The sequence below is a fragment of the Synchiropus splendidus genome, chromosome 7 (genome assembly GCF_027744825.2).
Source record: "Synchiropus splendidus isolate RoL2022-P1 chromosome 7, RoL_Sspl_1.0, whole genome shotgun sequence".
Taxonomy (NCBI): Eukaryota; Metazoa; Chordata; class Actinopteri; order Syngnathiformes; family Callionymidae; genus Synchiropus; species Synchiropus splendidus.
The window spans coordinates 18937486-18960723 of record NC_071340.1 but is presented as its reverse complement, the minus strand read 5'-3'; the positions used below and the strand labels follow the sequence as shown (position 1 = coordinate 18960723).

Here is a 23238-nt window from a genome sequence, read left to right as displayed (position 1 = left end):
GTAGTGATGATGGAGCAGTGAAAGACTCAAGGTTATGATCTACTTCTTGGAGTGCAGTGTGACACAACATTGAAACTAAACCATTAAAAAATGTCTTTCAAAACATAAAGTGAGACAGTTATTTATCTCCAGAGCCCAACATCAGCGGGAATCATCTCAAGAGTCGGGTGCCATTTTGCTGGCAGTGGAAAAGGGACCAGCCTCCCTACGTCTTAGGCTTACAGGAGGCAAAACTCTGTTGTTTGTGCATCTGCCCCAAACAGTAGCTGATATTATCCTGGATTCTTTGGCGTCCTTGGTGGGGTCTTGTGCGGGGCCCCGGCCACCTATTCCACTCTCCTCCTGGGACACTTCAATGCACACGTCTCTGCGTTTAAAGAAGCCAGGTGACGTGGTTTGAGAAACTTATGAGGATATCCACCTACCACCTCCCTTTGACAGAGGGGTGGACCCAGGACCAGGTAGAGATTATACCTCATGACTGGCCTGGCAGCGTCTCAGGATCCCCCAGTCAGAGCTGGCGGACGTTGGACGGATGTTCGGCACGACCTTTTGAAGCTCCGCAACTGGGTGTGGGATATGTGGGTGAAGGTGGTTCGACGGACAGTGAGACAGTTAATAAACTCTACAGTTTGGGTAGACGCAGAAGGATGCGGGATCCTGTATTTGATGGTGAAATCATTCACATAGACAAGGATTTAGATGATTTTGAGTCATAGTCACTCACATTTCCCTGTCAAATGTCAATCATCACAAACATTTTCTAAGTTCTAAGTCCTTTCTGCAAGTCTTCTGGAAAAAAAAAAAAAACTTTATTAAGGTTTTTGTTTACATTTTGTTATATGTGTCCATCAAACAAACCAGACGATGGTAGCCGCGGGTTAAAGACTCGCACCGTGAGGTCTCCCGTACGCTTCATTGTCGACCAAATCACTACTTAAAACATTGCGTGACACCTGCACTTTCGTTATATCACTATCAAGAAACAGGAACCAACTTAGTCTAAATATAGTTGGAGAGTTTAGTGCCAGGACTTGCTCCAGGCTTGAAAAAAGCCCAGCCATTCACTATTGAGGGGACTTCTGGCAGAAATGAGCATTGTATGTGAGTATGTGCGAGAATAACATCTCATCTTACGAACATTGTGGTCAACTCTTAATACACGCTGACGCGTTATAGGGCCCATTTAAGCACGTTGAGGGACAGATGTGTAATAAGTGATAAACAAAAACACACATGCTTAGCTATTGAGGAAGTGATGTCCACGTTAACCACATTTGTAGCACGCTTTTGTCTCAAGACAATAGTGCTAAGCCATGTTATCAACGTCCTGGTGGAGGGAAACATCTGATTCAAATCTGTTTCTGTTCAGTTACAGGCAGGAATGTGACTAGCACTTCTTCACAGAAGAACTTTCCTGCTCGGCTCTTCTCTGACACCACGATGAGAGGATCACGTAACGAAACCATCAATGAGAAATTACTCCGTTTGAGTGGATGTTAAATAGCCAAACCCTTTCCTCCGTTTGACAGTCAGCTCAGCACCAGTCTGAACTGACTCCTGAAACAGAAGACACGTACCAAGCTGAAGGTGCTTTTATCCATTAGTTTTTTTCACGGCGTGAACGTGTTGACAGAGCTGCCAGATCCAAACCTATAGCTACATTGCTGTATCTTCTCACCTCCATCATTCATCAGAATTCTCCCTTAACATATGTATGTCACATTCGCGACCACATTCCAGGTTTAAGGCACAAACGTGCTTAGCTGCATATGTATGGTACATCACCATCTCCCGCCTCACACATGATTCACCTGCTTTATTCTGACAGCCATGCTCTCGTCTGATGTTGAGTCCAAGCACTAACCCTGCAACAGGAAACTGAAACTGTCGTTGAAATGAATGACGGTTGCCTTTATAATGAGGAGTATAACGTGTGGTGCGTATGCAGGTGTTGATTAAGCTCGGGTGTGTCTCTTAACAAAGAACCAATTTCTCGACAGTCAGGTCAGCAGTTCCCTTCCCGCAAGTCTCCTCCCATAGCAAGTTCAGTTTGCCGCCACACGTTGTTCACCACAAATCTCATGACCGATTCGCAACAAGTGAAAAAACAACCAAAGCCCTCACAGTCTGTGTCGCACTGTTTGAGTCACGTAATTATTTATAATGCACTCAGACTCCATCATCAGCATAGAAATAAAGGGATTATTAGTTGAGTTTGTATTCTGTTTTCTAGAAAGTATCCAATCATCATCACCACCAGGGGTTTTCCAACACTCACATGCTGACCATCTCAGGCTCCCTCCACACGAGTCCGCCGTATCGGCCCACTGTATCCGATCGATACTTTTTCAAACCAGGTCCCAGAGTGAATGATCCTACACGGATATGAAACTTCTCTGAGCGGACAGTGGAGCCGAATACTTTTGAAAAAGATGACGTCACTGCTTCTGCTCTCTCCCTAAAAGTCGCGACCTCACAACCATCCCAGTGATGAAGAGAGCAGTATACACAACAATTGTTCAGTTTTCATTAGTATTAACAGGAAACCTTCAACTACTCTGTTGATGTAATGAGCAACAGATGATCACTGTGACACGGACATGTGAGCAGCACACACCACAGAAAAGCCCCAAACCCAAGTGTAATATTTCAAGTAGTGGTGGGACTTAAACAAGTTAATCGTGAATAATGAATTAATCATAATTAACGCATTAATTTAATTTAATTTAATTTAATTTAACAGTTTGCTCTCCAGACAACACAAGTTCCTGGTCCACTGATCCCACTGATGCACAAGACACGTGGCAGCTAGGATGATAACAACAACAACAAACATGGAGGAATCCCTGAACAAAAGCAAACAAAAGCATCTGTTTGCTTTTGTTCAGCGACGTTTTTCACTACACAATGGCCAAGGTTTCCACTACTCTGAATGTACTTGAAATTCTTATAAAATTGAAATTCTTACACAAATATTTCCAAGACATTAAAAGAGCTTTAGTTCAAATAAGGTGATATAAAAACTTGAATATAGCCACCATCATGATTTATTGTGCTGTTGTCAAACTCATGTAAACTAAACAGTATTTTGTTGTTCAAATGTATGTCTGGTCCATCATTTGATTCAGCAATATACCAAATTCATTCAAACTAAAAGCAAATATTCTTATACCATTAAACTGCGATTAATTGAGATTAATTAATCACAAATTCTCTAATTAATTAGATTTTTTTTTCCAATCCAACCCCTAATTTCAAGATTATTTTCTTAAAGTAGTAGTACAACTGCGTCGTCTGTAGACTCCAATGTTTCTTGTCAATCGATTTGTGTATGCTATCCAGTGAACCGGCTTCAATTGTGCATGTGCTGTGTTGTGTTGTGTTCTCATTTGTTGCTAGAGCATTACAGTGCCTCTACAGTCCTGGCATGAGTATTACAGCGTTTCGATTCATTTTACTGGATCCATGTGGACGGCAGAAATGGTTTCACTTTAACAGAGTACTTTTTTGAAACTGTGCAAGTAGGAAAATGTGCGGATCCATGTGGCTGTAGCCTTGAAGCCAACCTTGCAGGTGCAGATATCTGCCCTAAACCAGAAGAGGCCTTTAGATGGGACGACTCAAGGCAAAGTTCGGAGACCAAGAATGGGAGATTGTTAGTTGCAGCATGCAGAAACACTGTTGCATTCAAGGGGTGTCGGACAATTGAAGTTGGCAAGCTGGCAGCAACAATAGAATGAAATAACACTGTAATCAGTGACGACTTTCACGTCACTGTGCAGCTATAAAGAAGCAAACACCAAGAAGAAGATGGTACGGCAAGATTCCATACTGAGTGCTTATTGTCTATGTGAAGAGCTGTGTGTAATCATACATCTCCATCTCTCTTTTAGCTTGTTGTTGACGTCCTTGTGAAAAGAACGCTGAACTGAAACATGGAAGTGAATTGAATGAGTTCGTAGGGTGAGTGGGTTGGACTTGGCCATCACTGAAAGGCTTGGAATTTAGGGGGCGTATTCTCGACACTCCATCATTAGACAATGGGATCCAGTTCAACATATGTATGTCAACACGAACCAGCTTCGCTGCATGTACATGGAGCGGAAGCTGAAAAATGTCCTACTTAAATCATTTCTCATATACAGTGGTACCTCGGTTCTCGACCAGAATCCATTCTAGACGGCCGTTCAAGAAGCGATTTGTTCAAAATCTGAATCGACTTTTCCCATTACAATGAATGGAAAAAGAAATGATGCGTTCCAAGCCTTAAAATAGTCTTTTGTAGGAGTGAATGTAGAGTGTCTGCTGCAGGTGCGCTGTTCCTCTATGTGTGTGGCCGCTGCATGTGGGAGGGGTTGCCGAGTGAGTGAGGTCTCTCCAGAAGTGAAGAGGTGCCCGGTGCATGTCCAGCTCTGAATGTGCGCTTCTGTGCAGTTTGGCTGTGACAAAGTCATAAACCAAGTCACGCTCTGTCCCAGACTCGCCTCATCCCTGTCCCAGCTCCAGCCCACAACAGGACATCAAACCCTGGAGTGAGAGCGAGCACCTCCCCTGTGACACTCTACCACGGTCCAGTGTGGAGACAGGAAAGGTTTTACACCTCAATATGAAGAAAGAACAGTCAGTAAATGTAGCTAACGGGACACGTCTGCATACAGAGGCTGCGTTATACACAATAACAAAGCGCGTCGTGGCTCAGCTGATCGGTCCGCGCGTGTTTTTTCTGTCTTTTTTCAGGGGCGTTTGAGTTCTGGATTTTCGCTCGAAATCAGATGCAAAAAAATCTCGAAATTTTTACTCGAACTCCGATTTGTTTGAATTCTGGGACGTTCGAAAACCAAGGTACTACTTTATATCATTCGATTGCATAGTGACTGTCGTATGGTTGAATCAGACGTGGCTATATAACTGTATAATTACTGACTATAAAAAATGACTACATAAATGACTGTAAAATTAGGAATGAATATCAAATTAATTTAAATATTTTAAAATCTTTAAAAAGTCAATGCAAATCTAGATTAACAGTTATATTCACATGAATCCATTAGAAATCATCATTTAACATTTAGGATTCATTAGACTTGAGATGAGACCCGAATTTTTAGAATATAAAAGAAAAAAAAAAGTGTTCAGAAGGCGTATCTTTGCCACTTCACCATCGGAGTCCTTGCTTAATGTGTCTAAGTCACCATGACCACATTGCAAGCTTCCAGCACAAAGTAGGTCAGCTGCATATGAGATGATATGGCATCATATAGCATGTTGGTTTATCACCTGACTAATGGTTGATCATTCTGACAGCCATGCTTTCATCTGAAGAGCAGCACAAACCCTGCAACAGCAGCCGCTCCATGTCCTGTCCGAGCATGAGCTGCTGAAACACAACAGACAGCTTGGCTTGGATGAGGATTGTCTTGGAATGTCTTAATGTGTCTTCATGACTAATAAGGAGATGGTGTCCACAGTGGAGCATTGACACTGCTCAGACACACCTGTCATTGAAGTGTCAGTCATAATTCAGTTTTTTTCTGCGTCATCATGAGGAGTAGTGAAAGGTTCAAGGACATTGTCCTCTACAGGATGTCAGGTAGGTTGTTCTTAGTTTGGATTAAAGGAGAAACCATTTAAAGGCGATGAAAAAATGGATTTGTCATTAGGTTTTCCACCCACTAAATATGTTCCATCAACTGAGTTTTTCTGTCTGGGACAAAAGTGGACAAAAATGGTACAGTACAGCATAAAAAGGCTGTAGAAAGACACTAGAATATTTTATGAAGAATGAAGAAGACGATGATGATGTGGAGGTTACATAAATAAAGAGAAACAACTTGTATTTTGCATTTTCTCATACTCTGGCCTTGGTCAATGCAATGCGTTTTGTTTATTATCAAGGCATTATTCCATAATTTCAAACTTTATTTTACTTAAACCACGAATGAGATTTTGCTAAGATTGACCACGTGACCGATTCACACGGACACAAACATGGATCCTCACAGGGACCAACACTCTCAGGAAGATAAAAACACAATAAAAAAATGTGGCCCCACAATGAATGTTCTCCAAATTCCATTCAAAAGTCCAAGGATCAGCACCTAGGTGCTGTATGCTGCTGATCTGTTTTCTTCTGAAACCACACTGCCAGATCAGCAGGGCCATTGAGGCGCTTGGTTAAACTCAGCTGGCAGCCCGTCATAAAATGCTTCTGTCAAAAACAACTGACACTAATTACAAAATACATTCTTTCTGTGAAGCAGGAAGAGCTTTCCGAATAAATGTTGGTCGAAACCAGTTTTGAACGTCACGTGAGGAGAACTGTTTATTACGCACGTTTTAAACTTCTATGTCAACATTTAAATAACGCAATAATACACCGTCAGTTTCAAATGAAGCAGAGATTTGCACTCGGCTGGGGAGGAGTTTAAATCTTATCTTCCCATCTAAGGCAGATATTTAGGGAAAAAAGTTTTGGTTTACATTTAATTAAAATGTTTAATTACGACATACAGAAAAAAAAAATGCAATAAATTGTAAATTGCTTGTGAACAGCAATAGTTTTGCTCTTTCATCCAAATTGATCATGAAGATTAAAAAAAAAAGTGTGCCAAATATACATACATAGTCAATTAACCAGCGCTTAGTCCTGTTCAGGGTTGCAGGGAGTGCTGGAGCCTATCCCAGCAGTCACTGGGCGAGAGGCGGGAATACACCCTGAACTGGCGACCTGTCCATCGCAGGGCGCGCACACACACCATTCACACACGCCTACGGGCAATTTCAGAGTGTCCAATTAACCTAGTGAGCATGTCTTTGGGAGGAAACCTGAGAAAACCACCGCAGCCACGGCGAGAACATGCAAACTCCATGCAGCAAGGTCATCCGACCCGGGTATCGAACCCGCAACCTTCTTGCCGCAAGGCAAGAATGCCACTAGGCCGCCATGTGGCCAGGATGCCAAATAGTTAAGAAAGAATTCCTGACATGCGACGTGTGATGACGCTTCAGCGCGTATTTAAGACACAAGCAACAATCGAGATCCACCAGTGTCTGACAGAAGCTTGGCAGTTCATCACTGAGAATCCTTCCGCTGCAGGTGATCTTCCTCTCTCTCTGTTTATATTGATGCTTTTTAGTTTACTCAGCGCAGCAAGCAACGCTTATTTCTTTTAACATTGATTGTCTTTAAATATGTTCTTTAATATATTAACTATTACAATATTGGAATAGAAATATCCCAATATTAGCCGTGTAATCTCTGACTGCAGATATTTCTGGTTTCAGATATGAGTTGGTGTGTGACTTTGTTCACTCTTCTCGTCCTACAAACTCAGCTGACCTCAGGTGAGTATGGAACGATTTACACCTGCTTGTCACGGTTGCGGAACGAGGAGTGAATGCCACGTGTTGAGGACGTGGAACTGGACCCAAGTGCAAGTGGTGAAGGTTACAGTGAGGCAGGAGCGAGTTAGAAATAATATTTAATAATTAAACAAAAACACAACAGAAAGCGTCACCGAACCAGGAGAAAACTAACTTAAACCACAGGGAACTAGGAGAGACAAAAACACAATGGACCAAGGGTCAAGCACAAAAGAAACCAGGAAAGACGAATAGACAAGAAGAAACAAAACACTAACTCAGGCACCAGGGTTTAACACAATGTAATCCAAAATAAGCTAGCTCACAGAACGAGAGACCAAACAAGGAGAGCCACGAGAATCAGGAGTTATCACGGGGAACAAGAAGAGTCCAAATCTCAGGAACTAGAGGAGCAATCACCAGGAAAGGGAAACAATGGGAGAAACGCAGGAACTGGAAGAACACGATCTCGTAGGCACAAAGAAGAGAGTCCAGGAAACTAGAAGACGATCTGGCACACGTTGCTGGAGTCCAGGTGTTTTTGTAATTGGGTGATCAGGGAATAATTGGCTCCAGCCATGTGCCACACAAACAGGAAGGGAGGCGGGAGAAACCAAACATAACTCAAGGGACAAAATAAAAGCAGGGTCATGACACTGCTATGAACCAAAAACAACTGAAGTCACCAATGACACTTATTCATGGTTTATGCATAATGTTAGATGAGACAGTGACAAAACACATGCCTCAAAATCAAATGAATTACTAAAAGAAAGGAAGACCACAAGAGTTTTAGGATTCAACAGAACCTCAGCTACATCAACGATCTGCACCACTGACATTTTGTTGTCACATTTCAGTGTCTGGTTTGAGCCGGGATGAGATCGAGAGGTTTGTGCTGCTTGCCAAAACCGATGTCGACGCGGCCTACAAGTACTCACGAACTGTGTAGGTACTTCTCATACAAGAGTGGTTGAATCCATGTGAACATGACCAACCAAACAAACCCCGTCACAGGTCCCTCAGCCGCGTGAGAAGAAACGAAGCCACAGCCTCAGATCTCCTGCGTCTGGAGAGGCAGCCGTCGGGTCTGACCAGGTCTGCTGCCCGTGCATCAGACTACATGGACCACGCTGTCAGACTGATCAAGAGGTCGCTGTCTTCACGTCACAAGCGCTCGCTGAATGCAACAGGTAACTGCATGTCTGCCAGCACATGCACAGACTTAACGAGGCGAATATAATAACACCTGTCTCTCATCGGCCAATTTTCACGCTTTCACTCTCAAGTCATGTGCGATATCTAGTAACTTTAACGATTTTCATTGAGGCACCATCTGAAATGCTGCTGGGGAAATTGCACTGGTGGTTCCAAACCCAGACAATAACCTTGCGTTTGAAACACTTTTTCCAACACTTTTTTTTTTACAATTCATAGACTTCCACCAAAAACTTTCTTTCACCACAGATCGCAGTGACTCTGACTGAGGAAGGGAAAAGGCGTCCCTCCTGTTGTGTCAGTTTAGTCACTTTTTTGAAAAGGTGTCATACGCGATGGAATGCTTTTTCGGGTTGAAAACAGCCACAGTCCTGAGGGAATTGACCTGAAGGCAAAGTGTATGCGTATGACATCACCAGGCAACAGAACTGATATTCTGCATTAAATCAAACCTGTCTTCAGCAAAGACGAGAATACAGGGTGTAAAAGTCTCTTTACAATTCAAAACATATACACACACTTTCAGTGTTTATCAAAGTTGGAATCATGTGAATGTGTGATGTGAAATTATGTGCAATCGAATCATTGATCCATTTTTCTTCCGCCTCCATGATGTATTATGTGTTACCCTTTTTTTTCGATGTTTCCACTTTATTTTAATACGTCTGATCAGGTTAAATTTCAGCTTTATAAAGTGATGGCGAGATTCCAATGGCGTAGCGGCTCTCACGCCTTGCTAGTTTATATGTGGTGGGAACCCAGTTGTACACTCATTCGTGAGGTCACAGTTTCATGTAAGACTCGGCCACATTTTGCTGACAGCGGCACAAGAAACGTGTCTCATACAGAGTACAATCACACAGCTGCGCCAGCGTGCCCACTCATGATTTCTGGTTATGTTAGGCCAGTACAGAAGGCCCACCACCGTTACAATGGAACAAATGTGAGATCATTTCATTTGCAATGACTTTTTGAAATTGTCAAGAGACTTTAGGGACACCCTGTATAACACATAGTGAATAACTGCGCTCTCCACTCAGATGGGCTGCCGGAGGAAACGCTGAAGTTGGTTGCTGAACTGACAGGCTGCTCAGCCAGGCACCGGGTCCCTGTGTGTGAAACTACCGGCAACTTGAACACATTTCGAACAGCAAGCAGCGTCTGCAACAACAGGTCAGCTGCAGCCGCCTCCTCCGTCAATGAATCAAGTTTGACTGCTTTCCTCCAGAGTCATTGTAGACAACCAATTATTTAGTTTCTAATGTGAAGGCAGCAGACACGACTGACATTAACTAACAAAGGGCACTGGTGTACAGAGTATTTACTCTGTGGAAACATTGCGTGTTCAACAACCATGCTGATTCATCATAAGGTTCTTCAAGTAGCCTACATTTTCTTTGTCCACTCACTGTGCCGACTCGGGCAAAAATATAATAATATAATAAGAGTATTATTGTGTAAGTCATTTGACAATGTTTGCCCCTATAAGAATAAATGAATTTAAAAGTAATTTCTGTTCTATGGATAGAAAAAACACCCGTTGGGGAGCCACCAACATTCCGCTCACCCGCTGGCTGCCTGCAGAGTACCAGGATAATATATCTCAGCCCAAAGGTTGGGACGCCCAGCGGACAGTCAACGGCCATCTCCTTCCTTTGGTACTTTGTCCAGTTTAAAAATTCATCCGACCATATTATGTCATGTTTTCATGATTTAATCCCAACAGCTGTTTTCCTTTGCTGCACTTCAAAGGTCAGAGAGGTGTCCAACCGCATCCTCCGAACAACCACCTGTAATATCAAGAACGACCCACTCTACTCCGACATGTTGACCATGTATGGACAGTGGATTGACCACGATCTGTCCTTTACGCCCATGTCTGCCGTCATCCGCTCCTTCAATAATGGCATGGACTGTGACAAAAGCTGTGATCGGACAGAGCCCTGCTTCCCCATTAAGGTCGGTGTCACTTAATACAGTACATGGAAAATATTGGATCACCTTGTCTCTCAAAGTGTGTTTACCACTGTCGGCAATGGTGGTCTCCAGTAGCATTAGATAAAAGTTTGTCTTCTCCACAGATCCCCCCACAAGACCCTCGCTTTGGCAGGAACTCAGACCAGTGCTTGCCCTTCTTCCGCTCAGCTTCGGCTTGCGGTACTGGTACCACGGGTTACCTCTTTGGCAAAGGAGTTGTCCGGGAGCAGATGAATGGCATAACCTCATACATTGATGTGGATCAGGTTTATGGCTCTGATGACAAGAGAGCCACCGCTCTGCGGGACCTCAGCTCAGATGATGGACTCCTGAGAGTGAACCCCAAATACAAAGATGGTGAACGTCATCTCATGCCCTTCACCAGTGCTGGTGCCAACATGTGTGCGACTCGCTCTCGCATCACTGGCGATAAAGACGTTGAAGAGACACCCTGCTTCTTTGCAGGTGAGTGTATTACATAACTCAAATACCAATGCTTGAGGATTGTGTCATTATTTTCACAAGAAATGAATTTCATTATCTGACCATTTAGGTGACAAGCGCGCCAACGAGAACATTGGTCTCACATCTGTGCACACACTGATGATGCGAGAACACAACCGTCTGGCTCGGGCTCTGAGGAAAATGAACGCTCACTGGAGCGGAGAGAGAATCTACCAGGAGACCCGGAAGATCATGGGAGGATACTTCCAGGTGAGACACGCAGGACATGGAGCACTCAAGTTCAGGTTTGTCTTCATGCTCTTAATCGCTCTGCCGTCCTGCAGGTCATCACCTACAGAGACTACTTGCCTCACATCGTTGGGAGAGAATTCATGGACAAGAAATTAGCCAACTACCCAGGGTATAGTGAATCAGTGGATGCCAGCGTCTCCAACGTGTTTGCTACCGCTGCCTTCCGCTTTGGTCATGTGGCGATCCAACCCATCCTGTTCCGGCTTGATGACAAGTACAAAGATCACCCGACTTATCCTAGCCCCATGCTGCACAAAGCTTTGTTCGCCCCCTGGAGGATCCTCCATGAAGGTACCACTTCACTTTTGACTTCATCATTTACAGCAGAAATGTTCAACAGACCTGTGGATCCTTCTTCAGGGGGTCTTGATCCCATCTTGAGGGGTCTGGTGGGCGGACAGGCCAAACTCAACACGCAGGACAGCATGATGCCTGATGCTCTCAGGGACAGGATGTTTGAATTCTCCGCTAACCTGGCCCAGGATCTAGCATCCCTGAACCTGCAGAGAGGAAGAGACCATGGGCTTCCTGGTACTCACAGCTTCACACGTAGATTAAACCTAAAGAGTACTGTGATACTGTAGTGCTGCCCTTGTTCCAGAAAGTAACACAAAGTGTGCCTCTATTTTTTTGTCAGGATACAACAAATGGCGCAAATTCTGCAACTTATCAGAACCAACAAATGTGGCAGAACTGACTGACGTCATGGAGAATGCCGAACTTGCCCACCACTTGATGGGTCTGTATGGAACCATCGACAACATCGACGTGTGGCTCGGAGGAATCTCAGAGCCGTTTGTTAAAGGTGGAAGAGTGGGACCTCTGTTTGCCTGCCTTATTGGAACTCAGTTCGAGAGGGTCCGCCAAGGAGACCGGTACTTAAACCACAGTGCGAAAGTATGAGCAGATGTTTCCACAGCAGATAGCAAACATTTCTATCTCCATCAGGCTTTGGTGGGAGAAGGACGGGGTGTTCACTGCAGCCCAGAGAAGCTCCCTGAAGGGAACATCATTCTCCCGCTTCATCTGTGATAACACTGGCATTGATGAGGTTCCAAAAGACCCCTTCCTGTACCGCCCCCGAGGGGACGGCTACACTAAATGTGAGGACATTCCAGCGTTCGACCTCAGTCCATGGAAAGATGAAGGTAAGTTCACCGATATCAAACAACAAGGAAGATACTTTTGGAAAGTTTCAGTCGCTGATTTCCTTGTTTCTGTTTGGATCACAGCAGCCCCTTGATGGCATCAGGTGAAACCACAAGCCTCATTGTCTTCGAGATAAACCATGAACCTAATTTTGTAGTTGTTCCTGAAATCGACCTCCTGATTTTCATCGACTAGTGATGACATCCACCCAATCAATGACGTCATCCAGCTCAATAACTGGACTCTTCCAATGACAGCACTTCAATGTTCATTATTTATATTGTCAATTAAATGTAAATAAAATAAATGCATTAATTTAAATATTCATATGTTTTTTGATCAAATGGGTCCCAGAAAACACCACCTGGTGCTGTGGGGAACAAGGTGAACTAGTGTCACTAGAAAAAGAAAGGACACCAATAAAATGTGAAGTCATTCATTCTTTATTGTGACATAACGTGTAACACCCTCTATTTTAATTTATGTTGATATATTTTTTGTAAGCAGTTGTTTCACAGTCAAATAAAATGAAAGAAGCTAAATCTTGTCTTGAGTCTGGCAATAAAAAAAAACTCTATTTAGAGTTCATCGTCTGTAGTCAGAATACAAAATACAACCGCAACATTGACTTACTCGACAGGCTCCATGTGTCACGGCTTCCGTCACACGGCATCAACACAAATAATGCAAGAGCATCACAGCAGTTCCTGTACTGGCCGCACTGAGGCCGCAAAACTCTATTCAGAGTCTGCTCCAATTTGACATTTCTCACTGAATCAAAGGGTACTCTAGTTATTTTATCCAACTTTGTTGGTAGTAGTCCCAAGGCGATTGCTAGTAAAGCATGTGAGAAGAGAAAGAATATTTTAGTCTCGACAGCAGTGTAGGATGACAATGATGAATCTAGAAGTTCAGTATAACTCGAGGGACGAGGGAGCTAAAGCCACGTAGGAGGACGTGGTGTAGGACCCAAGTGCAAGTGGTTATAGGCACAGGAGGCAGGAGGGAATTATAAATAATATTTAATAATTAAACAAACTAAAATAGAACAGAAAGCGTCACCGAACCGGGAAGAAACAGAGCAAACGCAGAGTGTAAAAACAGTAATGAAACTAACAGAAGTGCACAAACATTAGTAAAAAGTCAAAACAGAAAGCGTCACCGAACCGGGAGTTAAATGAACTTAAATCACAAATGAAACCGAGAATAAACTACAAAAGAAAACCAAGAAACACACGGCAAACAGCAAGAAACCAAAAACACTAACTCAGGAACCACAGTTAAACACAGAGAAATCCAAAATAAGCTAGCTCACGGAACGAGAGATACGAGAACCAGGAGTTAAACGAGCTAGCTGCACACAAAACAAAAAGCTGAACAGAGATGGAGCGATACGAGAACCAGGAGTGACCACAGGGGAATGAGAGGAGCCCAAAATCACAGGACACGTCACAGGGAACGTGCAAACACACAGGGACTAGGAGAACTGGCAGGAAACAAAGACAACGATCTGGCACACGTTGCTGGAGCCCAGGTGTTCTTGAAGACAGTAATCAGGTGGTAATCGGCTCCAGCCGTGTGCCAAAGGAACAGAGGGAGAGAAGCAAAACCAGGACTCGGAGCCTGGAAGCGGAGCCATGACAATATTGCTTTTAAAAAAGGAACTGATGCAGTCAATAAAATCACAATTAACAAACAACAACACAACAACTCAAAGAGTATCTATGAGGGAGCGGATGTGTCTGACTAGTGTCTCTGTCTCTGCGTGTGATATCGTGCATTACAACCGAAAATGGCTCATTGTCGAATACCACGAGTTCCATGAGCTTTGCGCTTATGGCGAACCAGGAGTTCACCACTGACTCCTGCCTCTGCTTTGCTCGGGCAAGTTGGAAGTGAGATACAAGACTGGTTGTGAGGACTCTTCATTATTGGCTTCGAATGGCGTACATATTGCGATTGTCTGCGAATGAGTTCTAACTCCACACTGACACATGTTTTCTACATCATGACCGGGGGAGCGGTACAAAGTTTTCACGTTGGAAGTTCGGCTGGGCCGCGAGTGTGTTTTGGTCGGCAGCACGTCTGTCTTTTCTGTAATAAGAGATTTGTTTCCACTTTAAAACTTGCATCGCTAAAATATGTTTGCTGGAATGTGTAGCTGATGGCTGTGGAAGATATGATCAGAAATGACAGTAGCATCAGTTTCCAAAAACGGAGTCCACCGATCACCGTTCCTGCAAAACGTAGGATATCGGCAGCGCTGGATTGGCGCATCCCCAATAAATATATTAATGCTGTATACACTGTATAATGGAAAATGTTGCTACAGTAGCTTGGTGTGTTATGGTCGAACAACCTGTAGAGAGCGAGAGAGCGACACTTGAGTGCAGTCATTGATAACTGATAACAGCTGGTGATCCAACTACCCGTCTATAACACTTGGAAGCTCTTTAAGTTGTTTTTGGACATGAAATATTTTTACCCGACAATAACGCTGTGATACATTATAACAGTTACACTCCATTAAGTCATTACGCTGTACAAATGCAGTGGTGCAGTAACATTATTATTACAAGCTAACAGCATGACTTGACTAACAGCCTGAGTTCGGAATTCACCTTTTTACCAGCAAGCACGAGGAAGCTAAAAACCTGTTGACTTTCCTGTCTTACAGCAACATACCACATAAAACCTCAGACATAATTGATGGGACATTAATGACTCATACTCAGCGCGAGCCATAATAACAGGAATAAGTCAATCACCCATTAGAACCAGTAGTTCCACACTTGCAGCCTGCGCTGCTGCTAGCTTTAGCGGGACCTGCATTCCAGGTTGTGTGGAGACCAGATGGTCAAGCTGATGAATGAGATGAGTTATTAACTTCGCATGATTTACATTGTCTGCAACTCACACTGAGATAAGTGCTTCCTACTGTCTGTGAACGCATCGTGATCGGAGCAGTATGGTAGGGTTTTTCTGTGATGACGTTCGGCATAGTGGAGAATATGTCACTGACGGGAAAGCAACTCCTGAGCTGTAACTTACTGGCATCATCTTTTGTTCTACCACAGCAGGGAGTTTTGCCTTAGAGACTTTTCAGTGAGAAGATACAGTCCATATGTGTTGGAGGCAATGCAGTCTGTTAAACTGGTGTCTTTTAAAACCAGAATATTTTAATTTTATTAAGTAGAAATATCTGAACAATTCAAAGCCTCTCAAGGTTTTTTAAAAGTGATAACAGCCGTTGAGTGACAAAATACGAAACATGTTTCAGATGAGATTAGATTGCCCTCATGCTTCAACTTCAACTTCAAGCAGCAAAGACAAACATTTATTTACATTAGATTACAATGAAGATTTCTTGATTTCCCTCTGTTTAACCCTTAAAAAATCTTGTGAATGACTTCCTCTTGCAGCTGGGACACTGGTGATGGACTTGTGAACGTGATGGAATACAACTGAGCTGACATTGGGCCAGGTAAAAGGGTGTGAAGGTGGAGATAAAAATAACAGCAGACACAACTGCTGTTTCCTTGAACGACTAGCTTAAATTACTCGGCACTGCCAGATCAAAATATCTTGTTGGATACGAATGTCAGCACGCTTACTGTAAATGATATGTATCATATTAACATGCTGACTTGTTTTAGGCACCAGTCTGTGCATTATGATACTCGAAATAAATGGTGTCGCCTGAGGCTACGCTTTCCACTCATGTATACCGAAACAAGATCCCGCAGACTGAAAACGATTCACATTGGAACCGCGATTCTCATTTGCTGCGATTGAGAGTCAATGTAAAATGTCCCAAAATGTGCAACATCCTGACATTGTTGCGCAGCCTGTTCTGGTCAGTGTCAGACCAGAAATTAACAATACTGTTTTGACTCGAAAAATTCTCCAGTCAGCAGCGGTCCGTCTCTTCATACTGTCCGTCCAGAATGCGCAGCTTGAGTTCCGCGAGCAACAGACTTCATCGGGATTTTTGCATAAAAAAACACGCAGATGACCGTCATGTTCATGTCCACCTCCATAATGGTAGTTTGAGGTGCTTACCAAGCCTTTGACAGCAACAGCAAAGTACAGACTTTGACAACGCAGTCAACACTGCAGAAAAAAATGTAGCATATAACATTGAGGGAGCCCAGTCAGTTTTGCGTCTCACGGAAACGAGCGTACATTCAAGTTCAAACTCTCACCAGTGGTAGAGTCAGGCAAATTTAGTTGGACCTAGCAATTCCTTGGGTCAGCTTGTATGAACACAACCAGCAAAGGACGTATTCACTGTCCAAATTGTCATGTGAGAGAGTGACAGAAGTAAGTATGATGAAAACATGTACCTAGAAGAACCACAACATCTTCTTCTTTGTTTAAAAATACTTAATACAAAACCTACCTGACCATAATAATAATGAATGTATTTTTACATAATTTTTTGTATAAATGAAAATGATGTTGCTACTTGTTTATATGGACACTAGAGAAATTTATTTTTTAAGCATGTTTAGATTCTCAATTCAACGGACGGGAACTCATAATTGTGTGCATGTCTTCACATGTAATCTTAGTAAATCAGTAAAACAGGTGTGTAACTTACATTTCCTTTTTTTTTTTTTTAATCATCTTGACAACCGCATGTCTTGGAACTAGTTTCGAAACAAACAACATTCCAAGGAAAAACGTCATGATGTCACACACAGCCATCACTCTTCGCCTTAAAGGTTAATTCTATGTAAGCAAGAGAATTCAATAGAATTTCAGTTGCACAAACTACCATAAAAAACATTGTGTTTCTGATAAGGTTTCAAAAGTAGAGCAAACGCTGGACCCTGGAGGAACACTGGTGCCATGACATCAGCAAATAGCAACGGTTTTGTTTAGGTTTGTTGAGGAATAAGAGCAGGTACATGGAATGTAATGGATGAAGTGTCTGAACGTGATGTGTATCTACTGTATATCTACTATAACTACTTTCTTTTGGTCCTCAATCCAGATATTCTGCTTGGCCAATTAGCGTCACGTTCGGGATCACTTTGAAACTCCAATTATTCAGAATCATATTGCATTATTTTAGCATAGTTTATATTGCTTTTGTGCCACACAAATAGATAGGTTTTTCTTCTTTTTGATGAGTTCCTTATCATAATTTTCTGAATCGAAAACAGAGTAACAACAACTGTCACATCCTGTGAAAAATAAAAAAACGAAAGTAAGTAACCCATGTATTCATTATTATATATTATTATATTTTCTGTTCAAGTCAACTGAAACACATTCTCTCAATTTCTGAGACAGTGAGTGTGTGGAACAATGACTGACACTGAAATCTGACCCCAGGAAGATTTTACCCGTCCACTTAATGTGCACATACTCGATCCTGCTGACTGAAAAACAATACGTATGAATTCACAGCCATCAGATAATCCTTTTACAGGGGACAAAATAGCCCATTTTGAAGAATCTGTTTGGGTTTTTCAATATATATAATGAAAGAGGTAGTGTGTGAGTAACACACTTGCCTTATTCTGATTCTGTAGCTTTCTGCATCACAGAGCCGACTGTACTTTCAGGAGTGAAGAGTCAATTTTTAATTTGATGATAACAATGATAACAATGACATCATCCTTCAGACGTTTTCTAGCTTCCTGCCAGCAAACATGTTGTCAATCTGCTTTGTTTTTCCGCTTGAAATCCCGACAGGACACGTCATCACCACTGTGTATAGGGAAATTCACTCTGATGCCAAAATCTCAAACATGCACATGTAGAGTCCACATGGTCAAAGACAGTGTCAGAGACACAAGCCTCTTATGCTAATAATAAATAATAAAATAAATACATTTCTACCAGCTCAATAGTTTCATTGAACTTCATCAAAAACATGAAAAGTCCCTTTTGGAGAACCAGATTACATGTCTGGCCAAAAAGAAAAGAAAAAACAAAAACCTTGTCAAATATGCTAAAAACCAATGCAGTTTATCAAGAATCTTTTCAGTTGAGCACATTTACATGGCCGTTAAAGTAGTTGTTAGTGAATAAAATGTGAGCTGCTGTTTGGGCCCTCACTTGTCTTCGGTCCTCTTCCGGCACAAATGTACCAAGTTGTCCTATTGTCCAGCAGCATCCAAACTCTATTCCTTTGTGATTCTATATGAACAATACGCCAGGATTTTTTTTTTTTAACCGAGTCCGAGAAAGACAAACACTAAACGGAATGTGGACAATCAAGATGTGACAGAGAAACAACGAAACAAAGGGGAAGGATTTGACATTTACTGAATTGAAATTTCACATTATCATATTATTCAAAAGTTTCTGTGACCTTGCATTAAATGGACTATGATCAACCTTTGAGCTTGCTGCCCCCTTGTGGTGACAGAACGGACAGCAATGGTTTGCTGTTATGCAATTTAAGTCAATATCCCTGAACATGGAAGACATTGTTTGATCTAATGAGTAAATAAATGAAATGATCAATGAATCAATTCAGTTAACCTTGGACAATATGTTCTTTTTCATCCATAACACGTGATGTGTTTACAGGTTGCCACATCTGGGTCTGTCCTGCTGTCTCCCGACGTAGCAGAGGAGGTTATCACCATTAGTGGTGCATTGAATGTGAAATGGAGCAGAAATATGATGAACAGAAAAATCCTTTCTGAATTGTTACTATTAATTGACTAAGTGGTGGTTAATTGAAATTTTATTTCTGCACATTATTATTGCAAAAAAAAAACAACAACTGTCACACTGTGAAGAAAACACAAATAAATAACCCATACATTCACTGTGTAAAACGAGAACAGTGTTGTGAATATGTAAAAGATATTCTCTCTCTCGATTTCTGAGACAGTCAGCGTGTGGAACAATGACACTGAAATCTGACCCCAGGAATATTTTACCCGTCCACTTAATGTACACATACTCGATCCTGCTGACTGAAAACAATACGTATGAATTCACAGCCATCAGATAATCCTTTTACTGGGGACAAAATAGCCCGTTTTGAAGAATCTGTTTGGGTTTTTCAATATATATAATGAAAGAGGGAGTGTGTGAGTAACACACTCGCCTTATTCTGATGATATAACAATATCACTGTCTGGTACAACAGCGCCACCTCCAGGGACAAGAGCAGACTGCAGCGCATCGTACGTTCTGCTGAGAAGGTGATCGGTTGCAGCCTGCCACCTCTTCAGGACCTGTATGTCTCCAGGACCCAGAGACGTGCATTCACTTCTCATCCAGGACATGGACTGTTTGTCCCTCTTCCCTCTGGCAGGAGGCTACGGTCCATCCAGACCAGAACCTCCTGTGACAGGAACAGCTTCTTCCCTCGGCCGTCAGACTGTTGAATTTATTTTATTTATTTATTTATTTTTATTTTTATTTTCTTTTGGTCAGCACTTCCAAATTGCACAACACTTTCCTAGTTGGTGGGCTCTGACCATGGCAATAAATTGAATTCTGATTCTGATTCTGATTCAGTTAGTTTTCTGCCTCACAGAGCCATCTTTACTTTCAGGAGTGAAGAGTCAATTTTTAATTAAAAAAGATTTTTTTTTTTTTAAGTTAAAAACAAAAAGTATATTTCATTTTTGTTATGGAGTTCATTTTTTTCAGTCTGTCTTTGTTTCTACATTGTCTTTCATTTTTATCTCTGATGTCTTTTATGTCAGCATGTTGCCATAACAACCAAATTTTCCTCGTTGTGGGAAGAGTAAAGGTAGTATAATCCAATGTGATCATTTGCTGAGATTATATGCATGCATGTTTGTGTCTCTTTGTGAGGACCGCTCATTGCCAAAATGCTTTCCCTGAACTCTCACCCTTAACTTAACCGTCTAACATTAAGCAGGACTCTGATCAGAACCTAAACCGAATTATAATGATCCAGTTATTTTGACATCTTCATGCTCAAATGGAGGGTTGGAATTGTGGGGTCTGGCGAAATGGTCCCCACTAAGGCATAAGGCTCCACAACTGAGGGTCAACCAGGTACAGACACAGACACGCATACTTGTAGCTCGATCCTTAGCAGCAGCTCTCATTTCCCCAGCCTCTCCCCCTCAACCTAACCATCCAAAACAAATGGCTAAACTTAACCAGCTTAAATGGCACTGTCATTTGACGTTTTCACTCTCAAAACTATGTGGAGCGTTGAAAATGTTGGCAAAAAGCCTCATAAGATCACTGTCAAGAGTTGTCAAAGGCCCATCCATACAAGAATATTCTTATAAACACACATATTTGAGTTCACAAATGAGTAACCAGTCACACCGCACAGCAGGGGACATCCTTCTCAAAATAATCGAACATGCTTCCATCATCCCCACAAAGATGTGCGGACACACAAGGGATACAATGTCGCATTTAAAGAGAGAAATGAAGCCCCCTGTTAAAAATGTATCATAAAACAGCTACAATTATTTCAGGAACGTACCCTCCCACTCCACTTCACCCTGTGAATATTCCTTGCTTTATTGTTCTCATTGTAGCCCGGACCAGGTGCTGTCTATCTGTACACCACTTGGTGGCCCTTCCCACCCAGACAGACGGATGCTGGGACTGAAGAGGGTGTCTACCTGTCTGAGCCGGCCATGCTTCCATTGTTTACAGTGTCACTCACACCTTCATCACCCTGGGGCTGAGCTGAGCTCCAGAGGCGCCTGTGCTTATCTTCTAGCATCCCGGTCTCAACACTTCCACTATCTTTGGACCTGCAGGACCACATCAAACTGTGCTACGCGCATGTGCTAGAGAATTGCCATTTTCTTGTCAAGTGATGAGGATGTGGGATGTCACCCTTCATAGACGTCAGACACCAGCTTGCGGTTACTAACTGCTGCAATGTTATCTTTGATCTGAGCAATTATGAGCTGTAAAATCACAAGATAAAGACTGAGCGTGATGACAAGACAAACCTGTTCTCTGTTATAAGTTAACCACAGTGTGAGAATGATGAACCGTCACGCTAACATTTATTGTAATGTGACATCACGCTGTTGCCACCTGACCATATAAGGAGTGACAGCTGAGGCAAGCTCAGAACCCAACCATTCTGTAATTACATTTCTGCAACAGCATAAGATCAGGACTTATGATTGACAAACTGCTGCTCTTTGTGAGAGAAGACGCTGCTCAGCAGACGCAGAGAACTGTTTATCAAACAGTTTTCTTACTCAACAGTAGACTCTTCACTGCAAGGCCTAAGTTGGATTATGGGACCGGCAGAACAATAAATACTTGTGGTTATTTGAGGTCGTGCTTGCTGCCAGTAAAGTAATTCACTTTAACCAAGCCAAAGGAAACAAAGACTTTATTATCATACGACGTGCCAGTCAATGCCACACCTACAAATTAAAGAGACCACAGACCATCAAACTGTCTGAAAACTTCCATCACCTCCATCACGCATGGTGAAAAGGAGGTCACGAACAGGCAACTAGTTTGGTTCTTTTCCTGGTGTGTGTCTCCATGTTCTCGAGTGGTGGCATGTTTTTTGCTTTTTTTTTATTGATTCAATCGACCTTGAACCACCTTGAATGGAAACAGAGTCTCTGTACTGAACTATGAACCGACTCTTTGCTCTCAATGGGACCATCCTTCACACCCAGTCTCACTCACTGTGTAAACAATGTATCACTATCATTTGACTCAAACATCTGCCTGAACAAGATTAGATTAGGGTTGTTTCATGCACCATTGAATTTCATGCAACGGAACTCTCAAAAAACAGTGGAACAATGCACAAACAAGATCAGAATCAGAAAACTTTATTAATCTCAAGGGGAAATCTGTTCGTAACATGCTCTGTACACAACATATCACAATAAATGAAAAAGAAATAGTATTATATATTAAAGTGTAAAAAGCTATACAAAAGATGAACTACTGACAAACATGACATCCCTGGAGAGACTGCCTTGTACTGTCTTGCCAGTGACTAAGAACATGATGGAATGTAGATGGACTAGTAAATCTGAGTGTTGCCATTTGGCTGAGCTCCTCCTTCACAACGAGAAAATGGCACAGTGACCATTGTAGAAGGCACTGAAGGGCAACACTTTCACACCTAAGCCTTCAGTGATGCACTACTTAGTCTGCCTTCAATAAATACCTCTCATAATATCATCCACTTCTGACACCACGTCTAGAGAAATAGCACACAGAAATACACTTCGCACTAGAATCATTACATGACTTCAGTTGTGTACAAAATGTGCCACTTTGCAACCGCATTTAAAGATCAATAAACCTGCTTGCAATTGAAACGTATCTTTATGTGCTTCTGAGAACATTTGAAAATAAAAGGGTATTTAAGATTATGTCTCCAAAAAGTCCTTAAAGAATATGCAAGATTTAGCTAGATTGTTTAGGAGGGATATCACTGCTGTTGAGTTTTCAATATGTTAAAAAAGAAGGTTTGAATATGAAAAAAGAAAGATTTGAATAACAAAAGACTTCTCAATATGAAGTGAAGCAAAAGCTCCTGCCCTTCTCAGAAACATGATCAGGAACACCTAGTGATTAGCCTGACATCGTTGCCAAGGTTTTAATTTATTCTTGTAGTAGGAACTGTGACCAACTGACTCACAAAAGTATTTGTGTCAGTGGAACAGTGGAGCAAATGCTGCGCTGTTTTGTTGTTCAGCAGTCGCATGAGTAATAAAGCTGGAGGGTCATGATGTAGAATGACGGCTGCAATTTGAACCCAAAGGGATTTTTGGTAGTTACAACACAGTGTTAGGTGCATAGCAGGGATGG

General features: G+C 42.2%; 1 protein-coding gene across 1 annotated transcript; it reads left to right on the top strand.

Annotated features, from left to right (window-relative positions):
* The first annotated feature begins 7030 nt into the window (after window positions 1–7030).
* On the top strand, window positions 7031–12987 carry LOC128762261 (eosinophil peroxidase-like). Its single transcript, XM_053870375.1, has 14 exons — window positions 7031–7099; window positions 7288–7347; window positions 8226–8313; window positions 8383–8558; window positions 9624–9756; window positions 10112–10241; window positions 10336–10542; window positions 10665–11025; window positions 11114–11274; window positions 11349–11607; window positions 11677–11847; window positions 11954–12191; window positions 12265–12464; window positions 12549–12987. Exons 2-14 carry the CDS (start codon window positions 7290–7292, stop codon window positions 12557–12559), a joined length of 2193 nt encoding a protein of 730 aa, XP_053726350.1. The 5' UTR covers window positions 7031–7099; window positions 7288–7289; the 3' UTR covers window positions 12560–12987.
* The last annotated feature ends 10251 nt before the right edge of the window (window positions 12988–23238 follow it).

Excerpts from the sequence above, each read along its gene's own strand:
- LOC128762261 (XM_053870375.1), top strand. The coding sequence starts at position 7,290 with ATGAGTTGGTGTGTGACTTTGTTCACTCTTCTCGTCCTACAAACTCAG. Across the intron at positions 9,757-10,111 it reads AGCAGCGTCTGCAACAACAG|AAAAAACACCCGTTGGGGAG; the intron begins GTCAGCTGCAGC and ends TTCTATGGATAG. Across the intron at positions 10,242-10,335 it reads ACGGCCATCTCCTTCCTTTG|GTCAGAGAGGTGTCCAACCG; the intron begins GTACTTTGTCCA and ends TGCACTTCAAAG.